The sequence below is a fragment of the Leuresthes tenuis genome, unplaced genomic scaffold (genome assembly GCF_036924035.1).
Source record: "Leuresthes tenuis unplaced genomic scaffold, fLeuTen1.0.hap1 SCAF_12, whole genome shotgun sequence".
Lineage (NCBI taxonomy): Eukaryota > Metazoa > Chordata > Actinopteri > Atheriniformes > Atherinopsidae > Leuresthes > Leuresthes tenuis.
In genome coordinates this window covers 28,905,700-28,921,145 of record NW_027325366.1, presented here as the reverse complement: position 1 = coordinate 28,921,145, position 15,446 = coordinate 28,905,700, and the positions used below count along the sequence as shown (strand labels likewise).

The 15,446-nt window shown below is 41.4% G+C and overlaps 1 protein-coding gene across 5 annotated transcripts in view; it reads right to left on the bottom strand.

Moving 5' to 3' along the window:
- The window catches only part of lrch1 (leucine-rich repeats and calponin homology (CH) domain containing 1), a 71,938-nt gene that overhangs the window by 4,063 nt on the left and 52,429 nt on the right, over positions 1 to 15,446 (bottom strand). For 3 of the 5 annotated variants that reach the window (XM_072397413.1, XM_072397414.1, XM_072397415.1), the window contains 4 exons: positions 7,808 to 7,917; positions 6,866 to 7,003; positions 6,708 to 6,785; positions 816 to 3,800 (listed from right to left, as the gene is read on the bottom strand). In XM_072397413.1, coding sequence (XP_072253514.1) covers positions 3,507 to 3,800; positions 6,708 to 6,785; positions 6,866 to 7,003; positions 7,808 to 7,917 — 620 coding nt within the window. In that variant the 3' untranslated portion in view covers positions 816 to 3,506. Of the gene's footprint in view, positions 1 to 815; positions 3,801 to 6,707; positions 6,786 to 6,865; positions 7,004 to 7,807; positions 7,918 to 15,446 lie in introns of those variants that run through there. The other 2 variants (XM_072397416.1, XM_072397417.1) reach the window with 1 other exon arrangement.

The following is a 15,446-nucleotide window of genomic DNA, read 5'->3' as shown; positions in this document are numbered from 1 at the left end:
TGCATGTATACTGTGTGAAACCTTTGACTGTCTTCACTCGCTTCGCAGAATAAACATTGTTCTGATGACGTTTTAGTTTGATGTGAATCAGCTATGCACTGCTTCAAACAGCTTTCAGTGTGAGAATACCTGCTGACCGCTGGCTCATCTGGAAAAAAAGCACCTGCATCCAGTTATCTGAAAGTTTACCGTTGTAGAACACTTGGACTAAGTGTAGAGCTTAAAAAGTCTTGCCTCTGACTCAGGGTGCTGATACAACTAAAGAGACGGTGCTTATGTTTTCACATGCAGTTTACATGAAATCAGGTTTACCTTTGAAGTGTTTTCAGATGATTTATTGTGCATAGTACGTCATTTGTACATGTAAGTATCTTAAAGGTATTTCAGAGCTTGTAACATAAAAAATGTTTCATGACTGATAAACATTTGACCTGCACTAGGAACTGACCAGTCACAACAGACTGGGCTTTTGGGGAAGGAGCAATTCTTCTTCTCTGTTGGAGAACAGATGTAAAAATGGAAGATTAAATTAGAACTTTAAGGTTAAGGTTGCTTTTGCCATGATCTTAACATAAATCAAACACTAACTTACTTTGCTGTCTCCATGTTTACTTCCTGCTAATTCTAAAGTTCTGCATGCTCTGAGTTTGCTAACATGCCCCCAAGTGGCAACAGGAGTAGTACACGTAGGTGTACTATGTAATACCCAGTAATTAGGGTCTGTTAATGCTTGCATGGAAAAATCCATCTGCATCCCTATCAAACCACGCAGAGTGATGGATTTAGGAGATTTAATCAAAGCAGACAAACTTGGAGATGATGATACCAGGAGACGAATGCTTATTGACTGGAAGTTAGTTTGGGCATCAAGATGAAGACGAAGAGCCTTAGTTTCATTCTTACTTCTGTTTTACAAAAGCAGAGAAAAGCTAAAGCGCCAACGAAACCGAGAGCGACTCATAGCTTAGATTGTTCCACAGATTTCTGCGACTGCCCGCCAAACGTTACTACATGCACTGACATTAGACGAATGAAGGCCTAACACAGACGTCTGCATCAGTACGTTTCAAGCATTACAACAGAGACTGTGGCCTTTTTAAGCACGTGATCTAAAGCAATCATATTCTGGGCCAAAGACCTCATACCCTAAACAATGATGCTGCAGAACAGAAAGCATCCATAAACTGTGTTTATTAGCTCTGTTTTCAACAAGGCAAAATATCACATAGGCGTCTTAAAAGGAATTCTATTACTTTATTTCAACCAACAGAGATCCTTCCAGATCTGGAACCACATAACCAATCGGTCATTGAATGAACCGGCAGCACAGGGTCCCTGCTGCAGTCTGATACAGGACTGTCATTTAACACAAGCTGTTTTCACAGCGAAACGGGACTTTAGGTGAGCAGCCGACTTTTGTTTTTTAAGTTAAAATACCCAGAACACAGACTCAGCTGGTCGAAAAGTCCAATGAGAGAAGATGCTGGCATCAACTACAACCACAAACAGTTCCTGTCTGAATCATTTGACAGAATATGAATAAACAGCAGAGCGCTGTAAATAATAACATTCATGACCCTATCTGAAGGCTGATGGCGTTACTCAGCTGCAGATATTTACTTTCCATCTGTGATCTCATCCGGCAGCCTGTCAGCTGACAGTATTTCTACAGGCAAGTATTCACATTATTTTAATTTTTAATTCCTTTCAACATTACAAACATAGCAATATGATAATCTCATATCAAACCCTCTGAGATAAACATCTTAAAAAGTCATATATTGATAAACACATCTAGTTTCTGTAGCCCTTCAGTTATTCTCCAAAATCAGTCAGATTGCATATCAGGGTGAAGTAGAATAGAAATGAAAAGAAGTTCAAAACTAGAACTAAAACACACGTTTCTCATGTTTTAAACATCATAGTCAAACAGCGGTTTAAAATCATTATTTAAGGAAATAAATACGCTAAAATACACCCAACTGATAGTGAGACGTGGCTCTCAATCACGCGTTAGAAAACAACACATACAGTTTGTGCAGCTTTACTGTGGTGAGCGTCTCCGTGCAGGAAACATGTGCTTATGGAGGAAGTCTTCACTCGTCATCAGGCTCAGAAACGTGTAGCCGGGAGCCTGCATATGATATTCCAACATTAACTGTGTCTTATTTCATCAGATGGGGCTTCAGCAGCTCCATCCAGCAGCTGTGTTGGAGCTCCTCTGAGCTCAATGACATCAGATCGAACACATCACTCGTTGGCTTGTACTGATGCAACACTGTTTAGACCATAGACCGTATATAAAGGTGAGTCACTCAAACGTGAAGACTATGTTGACGATGCCTTTAGGTACAATATCACTGGCCATTAGAGGCTGGCTCCAACAAACTCGACCGACATGGTGTCATTTAATGAAATTCCTTTTGATCGGTGTGGTGGTGGTTATTTTTAAAACATCTCCAACTTTAAACAGTATGACGCTGCAGTTTGCCTAAATGGTCACTTCTGGCTACAACAAAAACCAAGATGGCGATGACAAAGTAACAAATTGTACAAGTGATTCACAAATTAATTAGGCGGTCGCAACTTCACGTACAGTCTATGGTTAAGACCTGCTAGTTAACCATAAAGGTTATATCAAAACGTTGTCAAAGAAACTAATGTAGCCAATTATCCACCAGACCACTGGGTTAGTGCTAAAGATTTGAGCCAAGTAAATGAAACACTCACGCCATCTCAATACCAAGCTCCTGTGCGCTAAATACTGTCCATCACTCATATTAGTGTACGAATACGTAAACAATCTGAACACTAGATCTGAGTCCGTTTTATCAGGAATGAGGTGTGAATACAGGCACGTTCATTCTCTTAGAGGGAAGTAAGTGCTTAAACTGGAGCAAATAGAAAATCTGACATTTTAGGCTCAGGAATGAAACAGTCTGGTATATAAACTCTAAATCCTGCGCAGACGTGATTATCGCTGCTGGACAACATGTGTAGAAGATGTAGTGACTTAAAGTAACCACCTGTCCTGCCTCTGTTAAGAGCTTCTCTTTCAGGTTATTGCAAAGACACAAATAAGGATAGAAGGCGAGGAGAGAGGCTTCGGCTCATGCTGATGCTGCATTGTGTCACATGTGATGGGGACCCAATCACTTTTGTTGATGTTAAGTTGATTAGTTAATAGACATGTTGAAGGTTGGGGTGATGTAATCCGTTCATGTCAGTATGCCGTCCACACTGGCTGAGATCACTTTATACAGTTTCTACATCACCCTTTAAGAGGTTTAAAGACCTGTTCAGTACAACAGACTGAAATATAACTTCTGTTTTCCTGTCAGCCGCAGCACAGAATGACAGAGTTACACTGAAGGAATGACCACAGCTATTTCATAGTTTCATCCATAATTCTAAGGATTGTTTGTCTCATGTGACATAAATGCAACAAAATAAGGAGGAAGAGCCTGGGCAGAAAGAGGGCAGGGCTGTCAGGGCTGTTGTCACGGTTACGTCAACTCTATCCAACTATAGGCCACAAACAGCAAAACTAGGCAAAGGATGTGAACCAGGCTGGAACCAATAATCTCCCAGATCTGCCAAGCAGGAGGTGGAGTTTGAGTTGTTACAGAAACCAATGAGGGAGTCCCTGATGCCCTGCAGGAGGCGGGGCTTGGAGTAGAAATTGCCTCATCCTGCTTCCTGTCCAGAAAGGTCGTATCCAAGGCAACAAGTGCCCGAACTGTGGCACAGACCGGCTGCAGGCGGCACTGGATGATGTCATAGGGCGAACAGAGGGAAGACTGGCACCCCCATAAGGAAAGGGAGGGGGGTATGAAGAAAGTGGGGTCAAATAAAGTAAAAAAAGTGGAAAGATGATGATGAAAGAATGGAGGATGGAGGGAAAAAAACAAAAGAGAAGGCAAAGAGAAGCGAAGACGTGTTGGGAGTAGAGGATGAAGAAAATGAGTGATTGAGGGGTTGAAGAGGAAATATAAAGATATTTAGAGGAAACAAGGCAGCAAACAGAGGATGAGGATCAAAAAGAGGGAAAAAGTTGGAGAACAGATGTAAAAATGGAAGATTAAAATGGAAATGGAGAACAGATGAGAAAAGGGGAAATGTTCTCCAGAAAAGACAGATAAGAATCAAAAAGAAGAAAAAAAGATGGGAGATCAAGAAAATGCATAACAAAAAAAAAAGAGATGATTGTGACAGAAAAACAAATAGGATAAAGTTTAAGGAGCATAAAAAGGAAAAAACATGGTCAGAAATTGAGAGATGGAGGGATGTTATGAGAGACAAAGAGGAGACGCAAAGCCAGAGGTTCAGAGGAAGCAACAAAAAAACATAAAGAAACATAAAAAATAAAGAAAAGGGAGAAGAAAACAGGAAGGAGATGTGGTTCGATCCATCCAGAAAGTAAAAGAAGAGAAAGAAAAGGCAGGAGGTTAACCAGTGGACACACAGGTCATAGGTCACAAGTCTGAGCTGGTACAGAGCTTAGGCAGGCAGAGGTTACCACGGCAACAAGCAGGGATGCTTACTGAGAGGATGCTGTACAGCTCTGCAAACTTTTCTCTCCCAGTAAGCAGCCCCGTAAAGGGAGGGTGAGGCGGCTGAGGGGAGAGCCAGTGCAGCAGGCTAGCACGTTAGCACGTTAGCACAAAAGCCGTTAGCGCTTTAGCCCGGAGAACTGCGGGCGGTGAAGCATTCAGGCTACAAGTAGCTAGCAACGTCCACACAAAGGCTGGAAGCGGTCGGCAAGCAGTGATGGAAGCCAAAAATAGAGCAGGTAAACAGTTCAGAACCAAAATCAACACAGGACTGGATCTGTGCTTTTTTTTCCATACAGAAAAAAGCAACACATTACACAGTTTTGATATTAGAGGGTAAAAAAAAAAGCATAAAACATGTAAATCAACACAAAAAAACAGAAATAATCACACGTATGTAAAAACAACAGCAAGAAAGAAAAAACTACCAATAATCGTGTCCTAAAGCTGTGACAGTTTCAGCTTTAAAACATCTAGAACTTCAACTTTTATGGCTTCTTGTTCGATGATGTGAACAAAGTTAGATTATCATAGTAAAGTAAATAGTTAGATTATTTCAGGCCGAATAACCAGCAGCCAACAGCTTTGTCAAGTTCCCTCTTTACCAAACAGACACTGCATCTAATTTTAACAGAAATCTTTTATAAAAACTCCAAGTTAAATGGGAATATATGCACATTTCCATCTCCTGTTGAGTGATTTTTAAGGGCTGGTTTTAATTTGCAAACTGGAATGGCAGAAGTTGTAAAAAATGCCTCCAAAGGTGACACTGCACACCTGGCAGGGCTTCTTAAACCAGAGGTGTGGAGGTAATGCATCTCGCAGGTTTACCCCCCCTCTGAGCAGGGAGACTAGACTAAAGTCAACACATTAGAGCACTTTTAAAGTTTGCAGATGCAGATGAGGCTGAAGCCACAACATACCAGCCTATCAAACCCAAACACACCACAACTTTTAGGCGTTTTACCTAAATCCTGATGGGTATGTTAAACAAGATGCTTCATACAGAGTTAGAAATAAAAAAACGTTTAACTTTTCCTTTAAGACTTCATCAATTTATCTAACATCTGTCCGTATGTTACCCAGAATCCAGCAGTCAGAGTATGAACAGTAACAGGGCAGATTCAGGACTGCTGTCAAACACTTTCTATACCTAAAGTCACAGTCTGCACAAATGATGCAAATGATTAGTTTTTCCTAGAAAAGCAATATCTAAATTTTTCTCAGTTTAGACACACACACACACACACAACAGAACCCAGCAGCTCAGCTGGCTCTGGCTCAGACAGAAGATGCTGCTTTGGCTGACTTCTGTCATGATGAAGAAAGCGAGAAGCCACACGCAGCCATGACAGCGGTGATGATGTCAGAGTTTCGTTTTTGTTAAATGACTCAGTTTGAAGCCAGGAGGGCGAAAAGGAAGAGAGGAGTAAATGAAACCAGTCCTGAGACAAGGCTGAGCAGTTCTCAAGCTTCAAGATTAAGACAGAACATGATTTTGGTTTTATTAAATCTAATGTAAGTTCAGTTATTATCGAACATCAGATGTGATTGCAAGAGGACGATTTAATGGGGAAGTTGTTGTTAAACACACAGAACCATCAGCCTTCTCCTCACTTCTGGTTTACAGTTAGTGTCCTGCAAAAATCCTCGATTTCAGTTCTCACCTCCTTCAAATGATCAACTGCTAACACTGGACCGCCGTTAATGCACCAAAACGACAGCTCTTTTCCTCGCAGCACGGAAACTTTTGCAGGACACTGTCAACACTTCCTTTTACTTCTCGTGTTCAACAGTGAGTCAGTAACTCAGACAACCGTCTGACTCAGGCTGATGTGGACTCTGCAAAGTGAACTGAGGCCGTTTTCAGGTTGAACTTCACTGGTTTAAGCTCCTGGACTGACGGCGGGTGACTGAATGATGTGCTGAACGGAATAGAATAAAACTGGATTCAGACCAGATTTTGTCTAATATTTTAGTTTGAAATCCTCCAGTTTAGCACAAGTTTGGGACAGAAACCGTCTCAAGCATTTGATTTCTTAGAATAACCACAAATCATAGCGAGTTTTGGAAGAAGCAACGAAAAATCGACCCTCAGTTCACGGTGGTCGCTTTGCACTCTCAGAGCACTGACAGAGGTGCTTTTTGTCTTACCTCTGGTAAGCCTATTTTTCTGCAGGCATCCAGGAAGTTCTCCACATTTCTCCGACACTTGGCCATGCTGAGTTTGGGCTGGAAAAAAACCCAAAATGTTCAGCTTCATGATCAGCAGTTTTAAGATGCAAGTCCTGGTCTGAAAGTCTGAGACGTACCACTGCAGGTGAGGGGACGTGGATGCTGGCGACCGAGCGCGGACGAATGTGATTGGCCAGATGACAGAGCACGACGCCATCCATCAGAGATGTGCCAAGGTCCTCAGGAAGGACGACTTTCAGCCTGCTTTCAATGCTCTGATGGAGGATGAGGGATGAAAACATGGATTTGTAAGTCTGGTGGATTTAAATGTTATAAAAGCTAAATGACTGCTTTTTCCTTTTTGGTGTGTGTTACATGTCCTTTAACAGAAGATTTAAAGATAAATTGTTTAACAGCATGACTGGATGAGTCCTTTGGAGGAAAAGAATAAAACCTGGAACAAAAGTATTCATTTTAACATTTAACATTTTAACGAAGCGCCCGATCACATCATTAACCCTGCAGTCTATGACAAAAAGCACTAAACGAGTTATTATTTATGCTTAACAACTCCCCCACAATCACTGGGTGTGTTATGCCTCCATCACGATCAAATAAATTCTGCCACTTCATCTGAATACGAACAGATGCATCAGTTGCATCATTTTGAAATTCTACTTGAATGGCCGGGAAATCCAGAGAGACTGAGGCATCGTGACTGAGCGGCATTTCAATCCACCTCCAAATTCAATGGGTTAAAAACTCATTTAAAAAAAAAAAATGTTTTACTTGCTAGACATTAAACGATCAACATGGATAGATCTGCACAACAAACTGAGCTTGGCAGGCAGCGTCAACAAAACAATGGGAAGTAAACTCAGTCTGAATGAAGTTTTTAGGTACAAATAAATAAAAAATAAAACTATACGAGAAGATATAAATGTTGAATAGAAGTGGGACAGTTATGGTATAAATTTTGATGTTCATGCTGCGTCAAACAGAAATATCAACAGCAAAGTTGAATTTAATCCAACTCAGACTGCCATCAGACAGTAAACGGTAAATCCAGTGCGTCTCACGTCTCTCAGCTGTTCCATGAGCTCCAGCTCCTCTCGCAGCTGCTCCATCTTCCGTCTTATGGTGAACTGAGGATCCACAGTCTCCATAGGCTTGTGGGTTCGCAGGAACACTGCAGCAGCAACAACAACAAGACATATAGCGACAAACTGAGTTGTTTTCAAGAGCAATCAATTCACATCAGGAAGAAAAAAAATGTGTAATCGGACTTCTGGTGGGGAGAAAACACTTTAGAAAACACTCTATAAAGGAGCTTCATGGTGTCAGAATGAAATGTGGCTGAAAATAACATTAATTAACAGTCTTAAAGTGTGATTAAAGCTTACTTCAGACTGTAATATGATGGCTTTCATTAATCTGAAGCAGCAGTTACATAAAAACATCCATTTTACCTTCAGTTTTTAAATCAAAGTCAGACATTCAGGTCTCTGTGTCACTGTACAGCATGACGTATTTCACTTCATTGTTTTCACATTTAAAATCCAGGTGTTCTTCTAGTAATAATCATCGTCACTATTGGTATACCCCAACAGATGCCAAAAACAGGTGGGTTTTAATGTTGCTGTGGGAGGCCGGAGGAGGCACTCAAACTATAACCGGCGCAGGGACTTTAAAATGGAGTTTTTACAGTCCTAAAGTGAATCTAGGTGAGGCTCACATGTGGAAAATTCCTCAGCTGCAGAAATAAAATGGAAGATGGGAAAAACACGACATTAATCGAGCTCTTACGTATAGAGAATATGTGGGAGTGGGCGGCACTGGTCAGAAACCTGAAAGCAAACAGGAGAAGCACCAAGAAAACAGTGCCGAGCAGGGCTCCTGTTTGTCTGTTTGATATCGTACACCAAAGGAGATTTAATGGTTTCCTGGAAGCCAGTGTAGCCTGGACAGACATAAATAAATCCAATCAATTTGCCGAAGGTCTCCTCTTGAACCATTATGCTACTTCCATGTGGCATGTAAATGCACTCGAGATGATCTGTTCATACTGTAAATCTGTCAGTTAGGGGCCATGATCACGCTGCATTAATAGTATTCTTTACTGTTTTGTGTCAGAAACTTAGGACAGGTGAAGAGAACGAATGAAACGTTAAACCAGGCAGTTTTTCCTTAATCACCTACTTTAGGATGGAGCCTCGTTTGGATGGATTCAGATTCAGAAAACACAGAAAAACTAGAAGGGTTTGGACAGCCATTAACTTATGTCCCTTACAGATTGATTACTGACACAAGGAGACGTCTTTCTGCCGTAAAAGATGCAGGAAGCTCAACATTCAAGTTCACTCACACAAGCACTTTTATCTCTGGCTTTGTCAACGGGGCGGCCATGTGAAGCCTGAAACTGAAAAATGACTGTCAGGCATTACAGGCACTCATGGTTTATTCATTCATTTTTAAATCTGGGTAAAAACTTCACAGGATTTCTTATGTGTTTGAATATTTCTCAGGATCGTCTACCGGAAAAATAGCTGAGACCCCCAAACGAACACATAACGGTCACAGATGAAACAACACACAGCAGCTTTTGTGGGTGCATTTGTTTCCTTGTAACAGAACACATTCTAAATAGCTTTTTTTAGATTTACTCTTTGCATTTTCTGCTTTAAGTCTACCTTCAAAACAAAAATAAAACCCAGCTTGTGCTCATTTCCCTGGAAAAAAGCAGCAAAATTTCTGGTGAGGTGCTGAAATCTTCCTGGAAAAATTCCTACCAACTTCTTAAATTATATTCATAGCCACATTTTTCTTCTGCAAAGCTTTACTGAACAGTGCGTAGGAGGACAGAGTGTGAAACATGATTGGCCTCTTCAAACACAGGACCTAAATACACACCCCCACATGAACCTCCCCCACACTCACAGCTGAAGGCTGAATCACCTCCTTAATGTCCTACATGCATAAATCAGCCTTTCACAGCTGAATGAAGCAGCCTGCATCCATGTAGGTCCCCTGAGTGACCACAGGAGGGAGCTGGAGAGTCACTGCAGTTTGTTTATCTCTAGCTTTGAACAGCAGAGGACACCAAGGGTGCAGAATGTAAATGTTTTAACGTTAACAGGCATCTTAACACTGTATTAGCTGTGCCCTGTAATGGATGGAGGCTCTTTATTAAATTAATGGATAGGTTAGGGAACACAGACCTATTGGAAGTCTTGGGTTAGGGTCAGTTTAAATGAACTGACTTAGCTCCTGCCCTTGGCCCTTGCACTTCTCCCCACGTTTACATTTTGAAGAAGGGCATCTTAGCTCTGCAAAATGGAGGCATAAGGTCAAATAGCAGATCTAATTGTCTTCCTCTGACAACAAAGACGGAAAATGAAAAAGAAACAAAGCCAACGTGTGTCAAAGTTCAATAGGAAGACAGCAGCCAAGTCTAAGAAAAACAACTGAAAGAAATGCTTAATAACCACAACAGTGAGGTGTTTTTCTAGATTCAAAAAACATGTTAACATGCTTTAATTGTTCTAAATAAAACCATATTTCAGCAAGTATTCTGTTTCTCTGAAGGACAAATCTCCATCTCTATCTCAACGCCCCGGTACAGAGCCGCAGTTAAAAGTCATTGATTTTCTATTGAACAATCAAATGACTACAAAGTGAATCAAAATGACCATTGATTTCTTTTTTTTTTTCCCCAATGAAAACCCTTCACTTCACTCATGGATCAATTACTAAAGCAGTCCACTGGGCACAGGATTTCATTTGGACCCAAAGGGAGAGGAGAAGGTCTGATAACACACACCTCAGGTGATTCAGGTGAGATGGGCATGAAATTCTTTTCAGGGATCCTTCCCAGATCTAAACACTATCTGCAGCTCGGGATAATCCTGACTGGCGTGCATTTCCATGGGGAAAAGAGGTAGGCAATGAAGGGTAAATAGATTTATTTCATGGGGAAGTTAGTTTACAAGCTGCTGAACACGTCCTCCTCTCTTCATCTAAATGTCTCAGCTTCAGCACCATCTGGACCAATTGAGCTGACGGCATGTTGTTTCGGTGGGTGTTCATCTGTAGGAGGGATCAGTAAAAGGTTGTGACATTTAAAGCCGTGCTTTGTTGGTGTGTTTTCATAAATGTCTAACTCTGGGTGCTCGTGTGCAACCAGGTGCCTTTTTACTGACAAAACTGAGGTTTGCAGGAGAAACCGCTCAGCACTGAGAAAGAAAACAAATAACAGCAGACTAAATAAATCCAGTTTGTATTCACCTCTTTAAAACAATGCATTGTCCAACCGGCTTTAGATAATCACATGATTAATGTTCCATTAAGAGAGGAGAGTGGCTCTACTCTGTCCGTGTAGGCTGCTTCTTTGACCCAATGCACAGCTGCTACAAAAGCACTCACAAAGAGCCTGATGGTGTCCCTGCATGTATGTGTGGGAAGGCGGTACACCCACCTTCATTTCATACAAGCCAAGTCAACTGCGCACAGCAAAAAATTTGCACATTTCAGCTGTTACATGTCTCTGTGAATTTTAATGACCCTGCAGTGAATAATGAATGAGTGGACACTGAAAAGCTAAAATCATCTTTTTGTGCACTAACCAAGGCGCTGCAGGTCCCAACACATTTTCAGTGAAAACAGCAAAGATCAGTGAGCTCATCGTTATCTACAGCAGCACCCCTGATCTTTCCCGTTACTGTACAGATGACAGATGATAGCTACAAAAAGAGCACCTCAGTTTGTGTGTGCGTGTGTTTTCATCCTGAGGTCCGTGAGGTTTGAGTTTCTGTACGATTCTGCAGGCAGAGCAAAAAGCTGCTGCTGTCACAGGGTCAGTCTCCGCTTGAACACAGCAGTCTTTCTGCACTGATATTTACGATCCATCTGTACAATTTGACACCATGCCTCACTTTTAACACTACTCAGGACCCCACAAATGATGCTTTGTGACATCAGGACTGGGTTTTGGAGTTTGTTACAGAAAATGTAGCCTGGTCTCATGAAAAGTGTGTGACATTACATCTCATTTTGCTTTTTTGGCATGTCACAGCATGCAGGGTAGTGTGAAGGAATGACAGCTTGCTGTTAGAACATGTCTCACTGCCCATCCTGTTACTTTTCACTCTACGTACAGTGACGGGGAAACACCCTGCCCTGAACTTTTACCCTAACCCTAAAGTGTGCCGTTTTAACAGAAAATAACACATGGAAAGCTTCAAATGTATATAAATGATTTCTATACACTGCTGTGCCTTGTTAACAAGTAATCATATGTTTAAAACTACAGATACAAACATTCATGAAATGCATGCCCACACACTCACATACACTTCAACACCGGGTGATGATTGGCTGCTAGAGATGATGGAAGTGTGACATCACTCTCCCTGAGGACTGAACCCTTTATAGACCATCACTCATATCATATCACGCTCACACACAAGCCGCTCGTATCCAAACACAAAGCGCTTCAGAGGAACATGTTACAGATGAAAAATAGAGCGATCACCTGAGAAAAGACAGACTGACAGGTTCTGCTCAGCCCGCTACTGCAGCACATCACAGAGATGTGCGTCAGACAACCGAGGGGGACGAAAGACAAAGGGTTGACTGTGACGCTGGGAGGCTGCACTGCTCAGCAATCACCAGAGGAGTCACTAGCATAAATGCAGACTTACAGTCAATATGTATGATGTGTGTTTAGGGAGCTGTATCAGACAAGAAAGGACTTACTCCCCAGTTCTTTAGAATTTTTATTTAATACCTCGTCCTCACAGTTAAGCGCTTATCAAACTGGGTGCATGGTTCATCATTTACTGGTGAGCATGCATATGATCTTGTGGTCTTTGGTCTGAGTAGCTTTGTTTTCCAGCACCATTTACTCGTGCATGCAGTGGGGAATGTTGACATCCCCATAGAGATTGTGATGGCACTGTTCAAATGAATGTCTGTGGCTGTAGGACTCAACAGTTTACAGAACTATATAATGTTATTTTCACATGTGCAGACATATTGGCGTTCTTTTTAAGGACAGATTTATGACTGAGTCGGTTATGGCTGGAAGTTTGGAACAGTGAGAAAAGAAGATCCACAGCTTGCAATCTGTAATACTCGTGAGTGGAAAAAAGGGCTGGAAATACGATGAAAAAACAAACTGTCAGCTGACCGGATGGAGAAACCTATGTTTGTGAAAAACAAACCAAAAAACCCTTCTCATTACTGTTCATTTGATTGCTCTGGACCTACATTTACTGTCCACAACTTAAAGGTTGTTTTAACTACCTGCTATAATAGCTTTTTTTCCAAAAGTACAAATGCAGCAGTTCTCTGATAAACTTTTCAAAGTAAAAACTCAAAATGAATGTTAGAAAATTTGGAAATCTCTAATTTTAAGATATGCTTTTGTCTGCATGTGTATTTGCATGTTATTTTTCTAAATAATATCTTCTTCTGGACCCTCAGTCTGTAAGTAAGTCATTTATTTATACAGCGCTTATCACAGATAAAATCACAAAGTGCTTTTCAATAAATAAGAACAGATAAAAAAACAGCATAAAATAATAGCAAGATAAACAAGTAAAATATCTATAAAAGGATAACATCACATTTTCTGGCTTAACCATAAGCACCTTTAAACAAGTGCGTCTTCAACTGAGACTTAAAGCAGTCTTCACTGCAGGCAGATCTAAAGTTGGCAGGGACAGCGTTGCAGAGTGGGGGGGCAGTGAAGGTAAAAGCTCTGTCCCCACAGGTTTTCAGGCGGGTGCGTGGACAGACAACAGGTTGTGGTGACTGGATCCAAGTGTGTGTGAGGCGGTATGGGTGTGACTGAGATCTAAGAGGTAAGTGGGTGCTTGTCCACGTGGAGCCCTGTAAGTGATGGTGAGTATTTTAAAATGAATCCTGTAAGTCCCTGGAAGCCAGCGCATAGAGCAGAGAAGGGGGGTGACATGAGAATATTTATTTGACATCGTGAGCAACCAAGCAGCTGCATTCTGGATGAGTGATGAAAACAGAGCGTTACAGTAATCAATGCGGGATGAGATGAAAGAATGAATGAGTATCTCCATGTCAGCCTCAGTTTACTAATGTTACGGAGGTGGAAGAAACCTGATTTTTTGTGTGGGTTAAATGACAGAATTTTTAGTAATGACTTTAGTAATGAGGCTCGAAGTGAAAAGTTTAAATCAATTATTGAGTAAAAATGAGGAGACAGTGAAATGCAAATTAAACTTTTTAAGTGTCCTGAAAGACAGAAAAGGTTGTGAGGGTGAACTAAAAGTCTGAGAGTTTGTGAGAAAAGTTATTAAAATAAGAGTTAACCAGCGCAGAGTTGTTGCAACATATTAGAGCCTTTTATGGACCAACTGAGCGAGGCACAGCCAGCGTCTGGAGGGCTCGCACACGTTTGAGGTCGCACACAATCGTTGTGAGGACCCTCACTGATGTAACCCACTTCCATGACCTTAAAAACTAAAAGACTATCCCCAACCTGACCCTGACTGGATTCAAACCTAAATCTAAACCCTCAAACAACCCACCCCCTTTCTAAAGTCTTCAGCTTGTAGGTTCCACATCAGTCCATAAAGTCACAGCTCGAGAACAAGCTTTAAAACACAAAGTAAAGATACTATTCCAGCTATAGAAAACTCATTCTGGTCCTCACACACACACACACACACACACACACACACACACACACACACACACACACACACACACACACACACACACACACACACACACACACACACACACACACACACACACACACACACACACACACACACACACACACACACACACACACACACACACACACACACACACACACACACACACACACACACACACACACACACACACACACACACACACACACACCTGCGATCCATCCAAAATTCTGGACTCTATCCGGTGGAAGTAGGATAGTCCTTCAGGGACCATTATCTAACACTTAAAATATAGCTGCTAAAAATAGCCACACACACAAATGCGTACAGAGAAAAGCCAAACTCATTCATAGTGTAGATGTTACACACACACAAGACTGAAGATGCATCACACTTTCCTAATATGGGCTCTGATGTTCCAGGCTGTGTGACGGTTACATTTCATACTTTGCAAAGCGAGACACAAACATGAAAAGACTGATATCTGCTGACAGAGACAGATGTGTTTCTCATACTGCTCTTAAGACTACTTCAAACTGGTTCTGTCAGCTTTCACTTAATATGAAGATATTTGCAGAATGGGCTCAGTTAAAGCTCTGACTGAATTCAGTTCTGAAGGCTGCAAACTTTGTGCTTTTTTGGAAGATATGCTCAGAATTTGTGCTGAATCACAGCTGAAGAATTCACTGTCATCTGGACTCATCTCAAGGACTTAAAGAGGAGGCAACTGGACTTCCTGTCGTGGTTCTAGAAGACGTTTCAACTCACCGGCAAGGCTTTTTCAGTTCTCAGTGGTGAAGAAATTAAAGTATTTCAGCTCTTGTAGGGTAGCTGTTGACTTTCAGCTGTGGTCACACAGATGATTCTTCCAGTTATCTTCTATTCACAAACTTTAGCATAAAGGCAAAAGATTCTTAGTATTTCCATTCTGCTTATGGTGTGGTCTCTGTCAGATGAACATCACCAGTCCTCGTGACAATGCATACATTTACTTTTAATTCAGTTCAGAGAGAAGAAGAGAAGG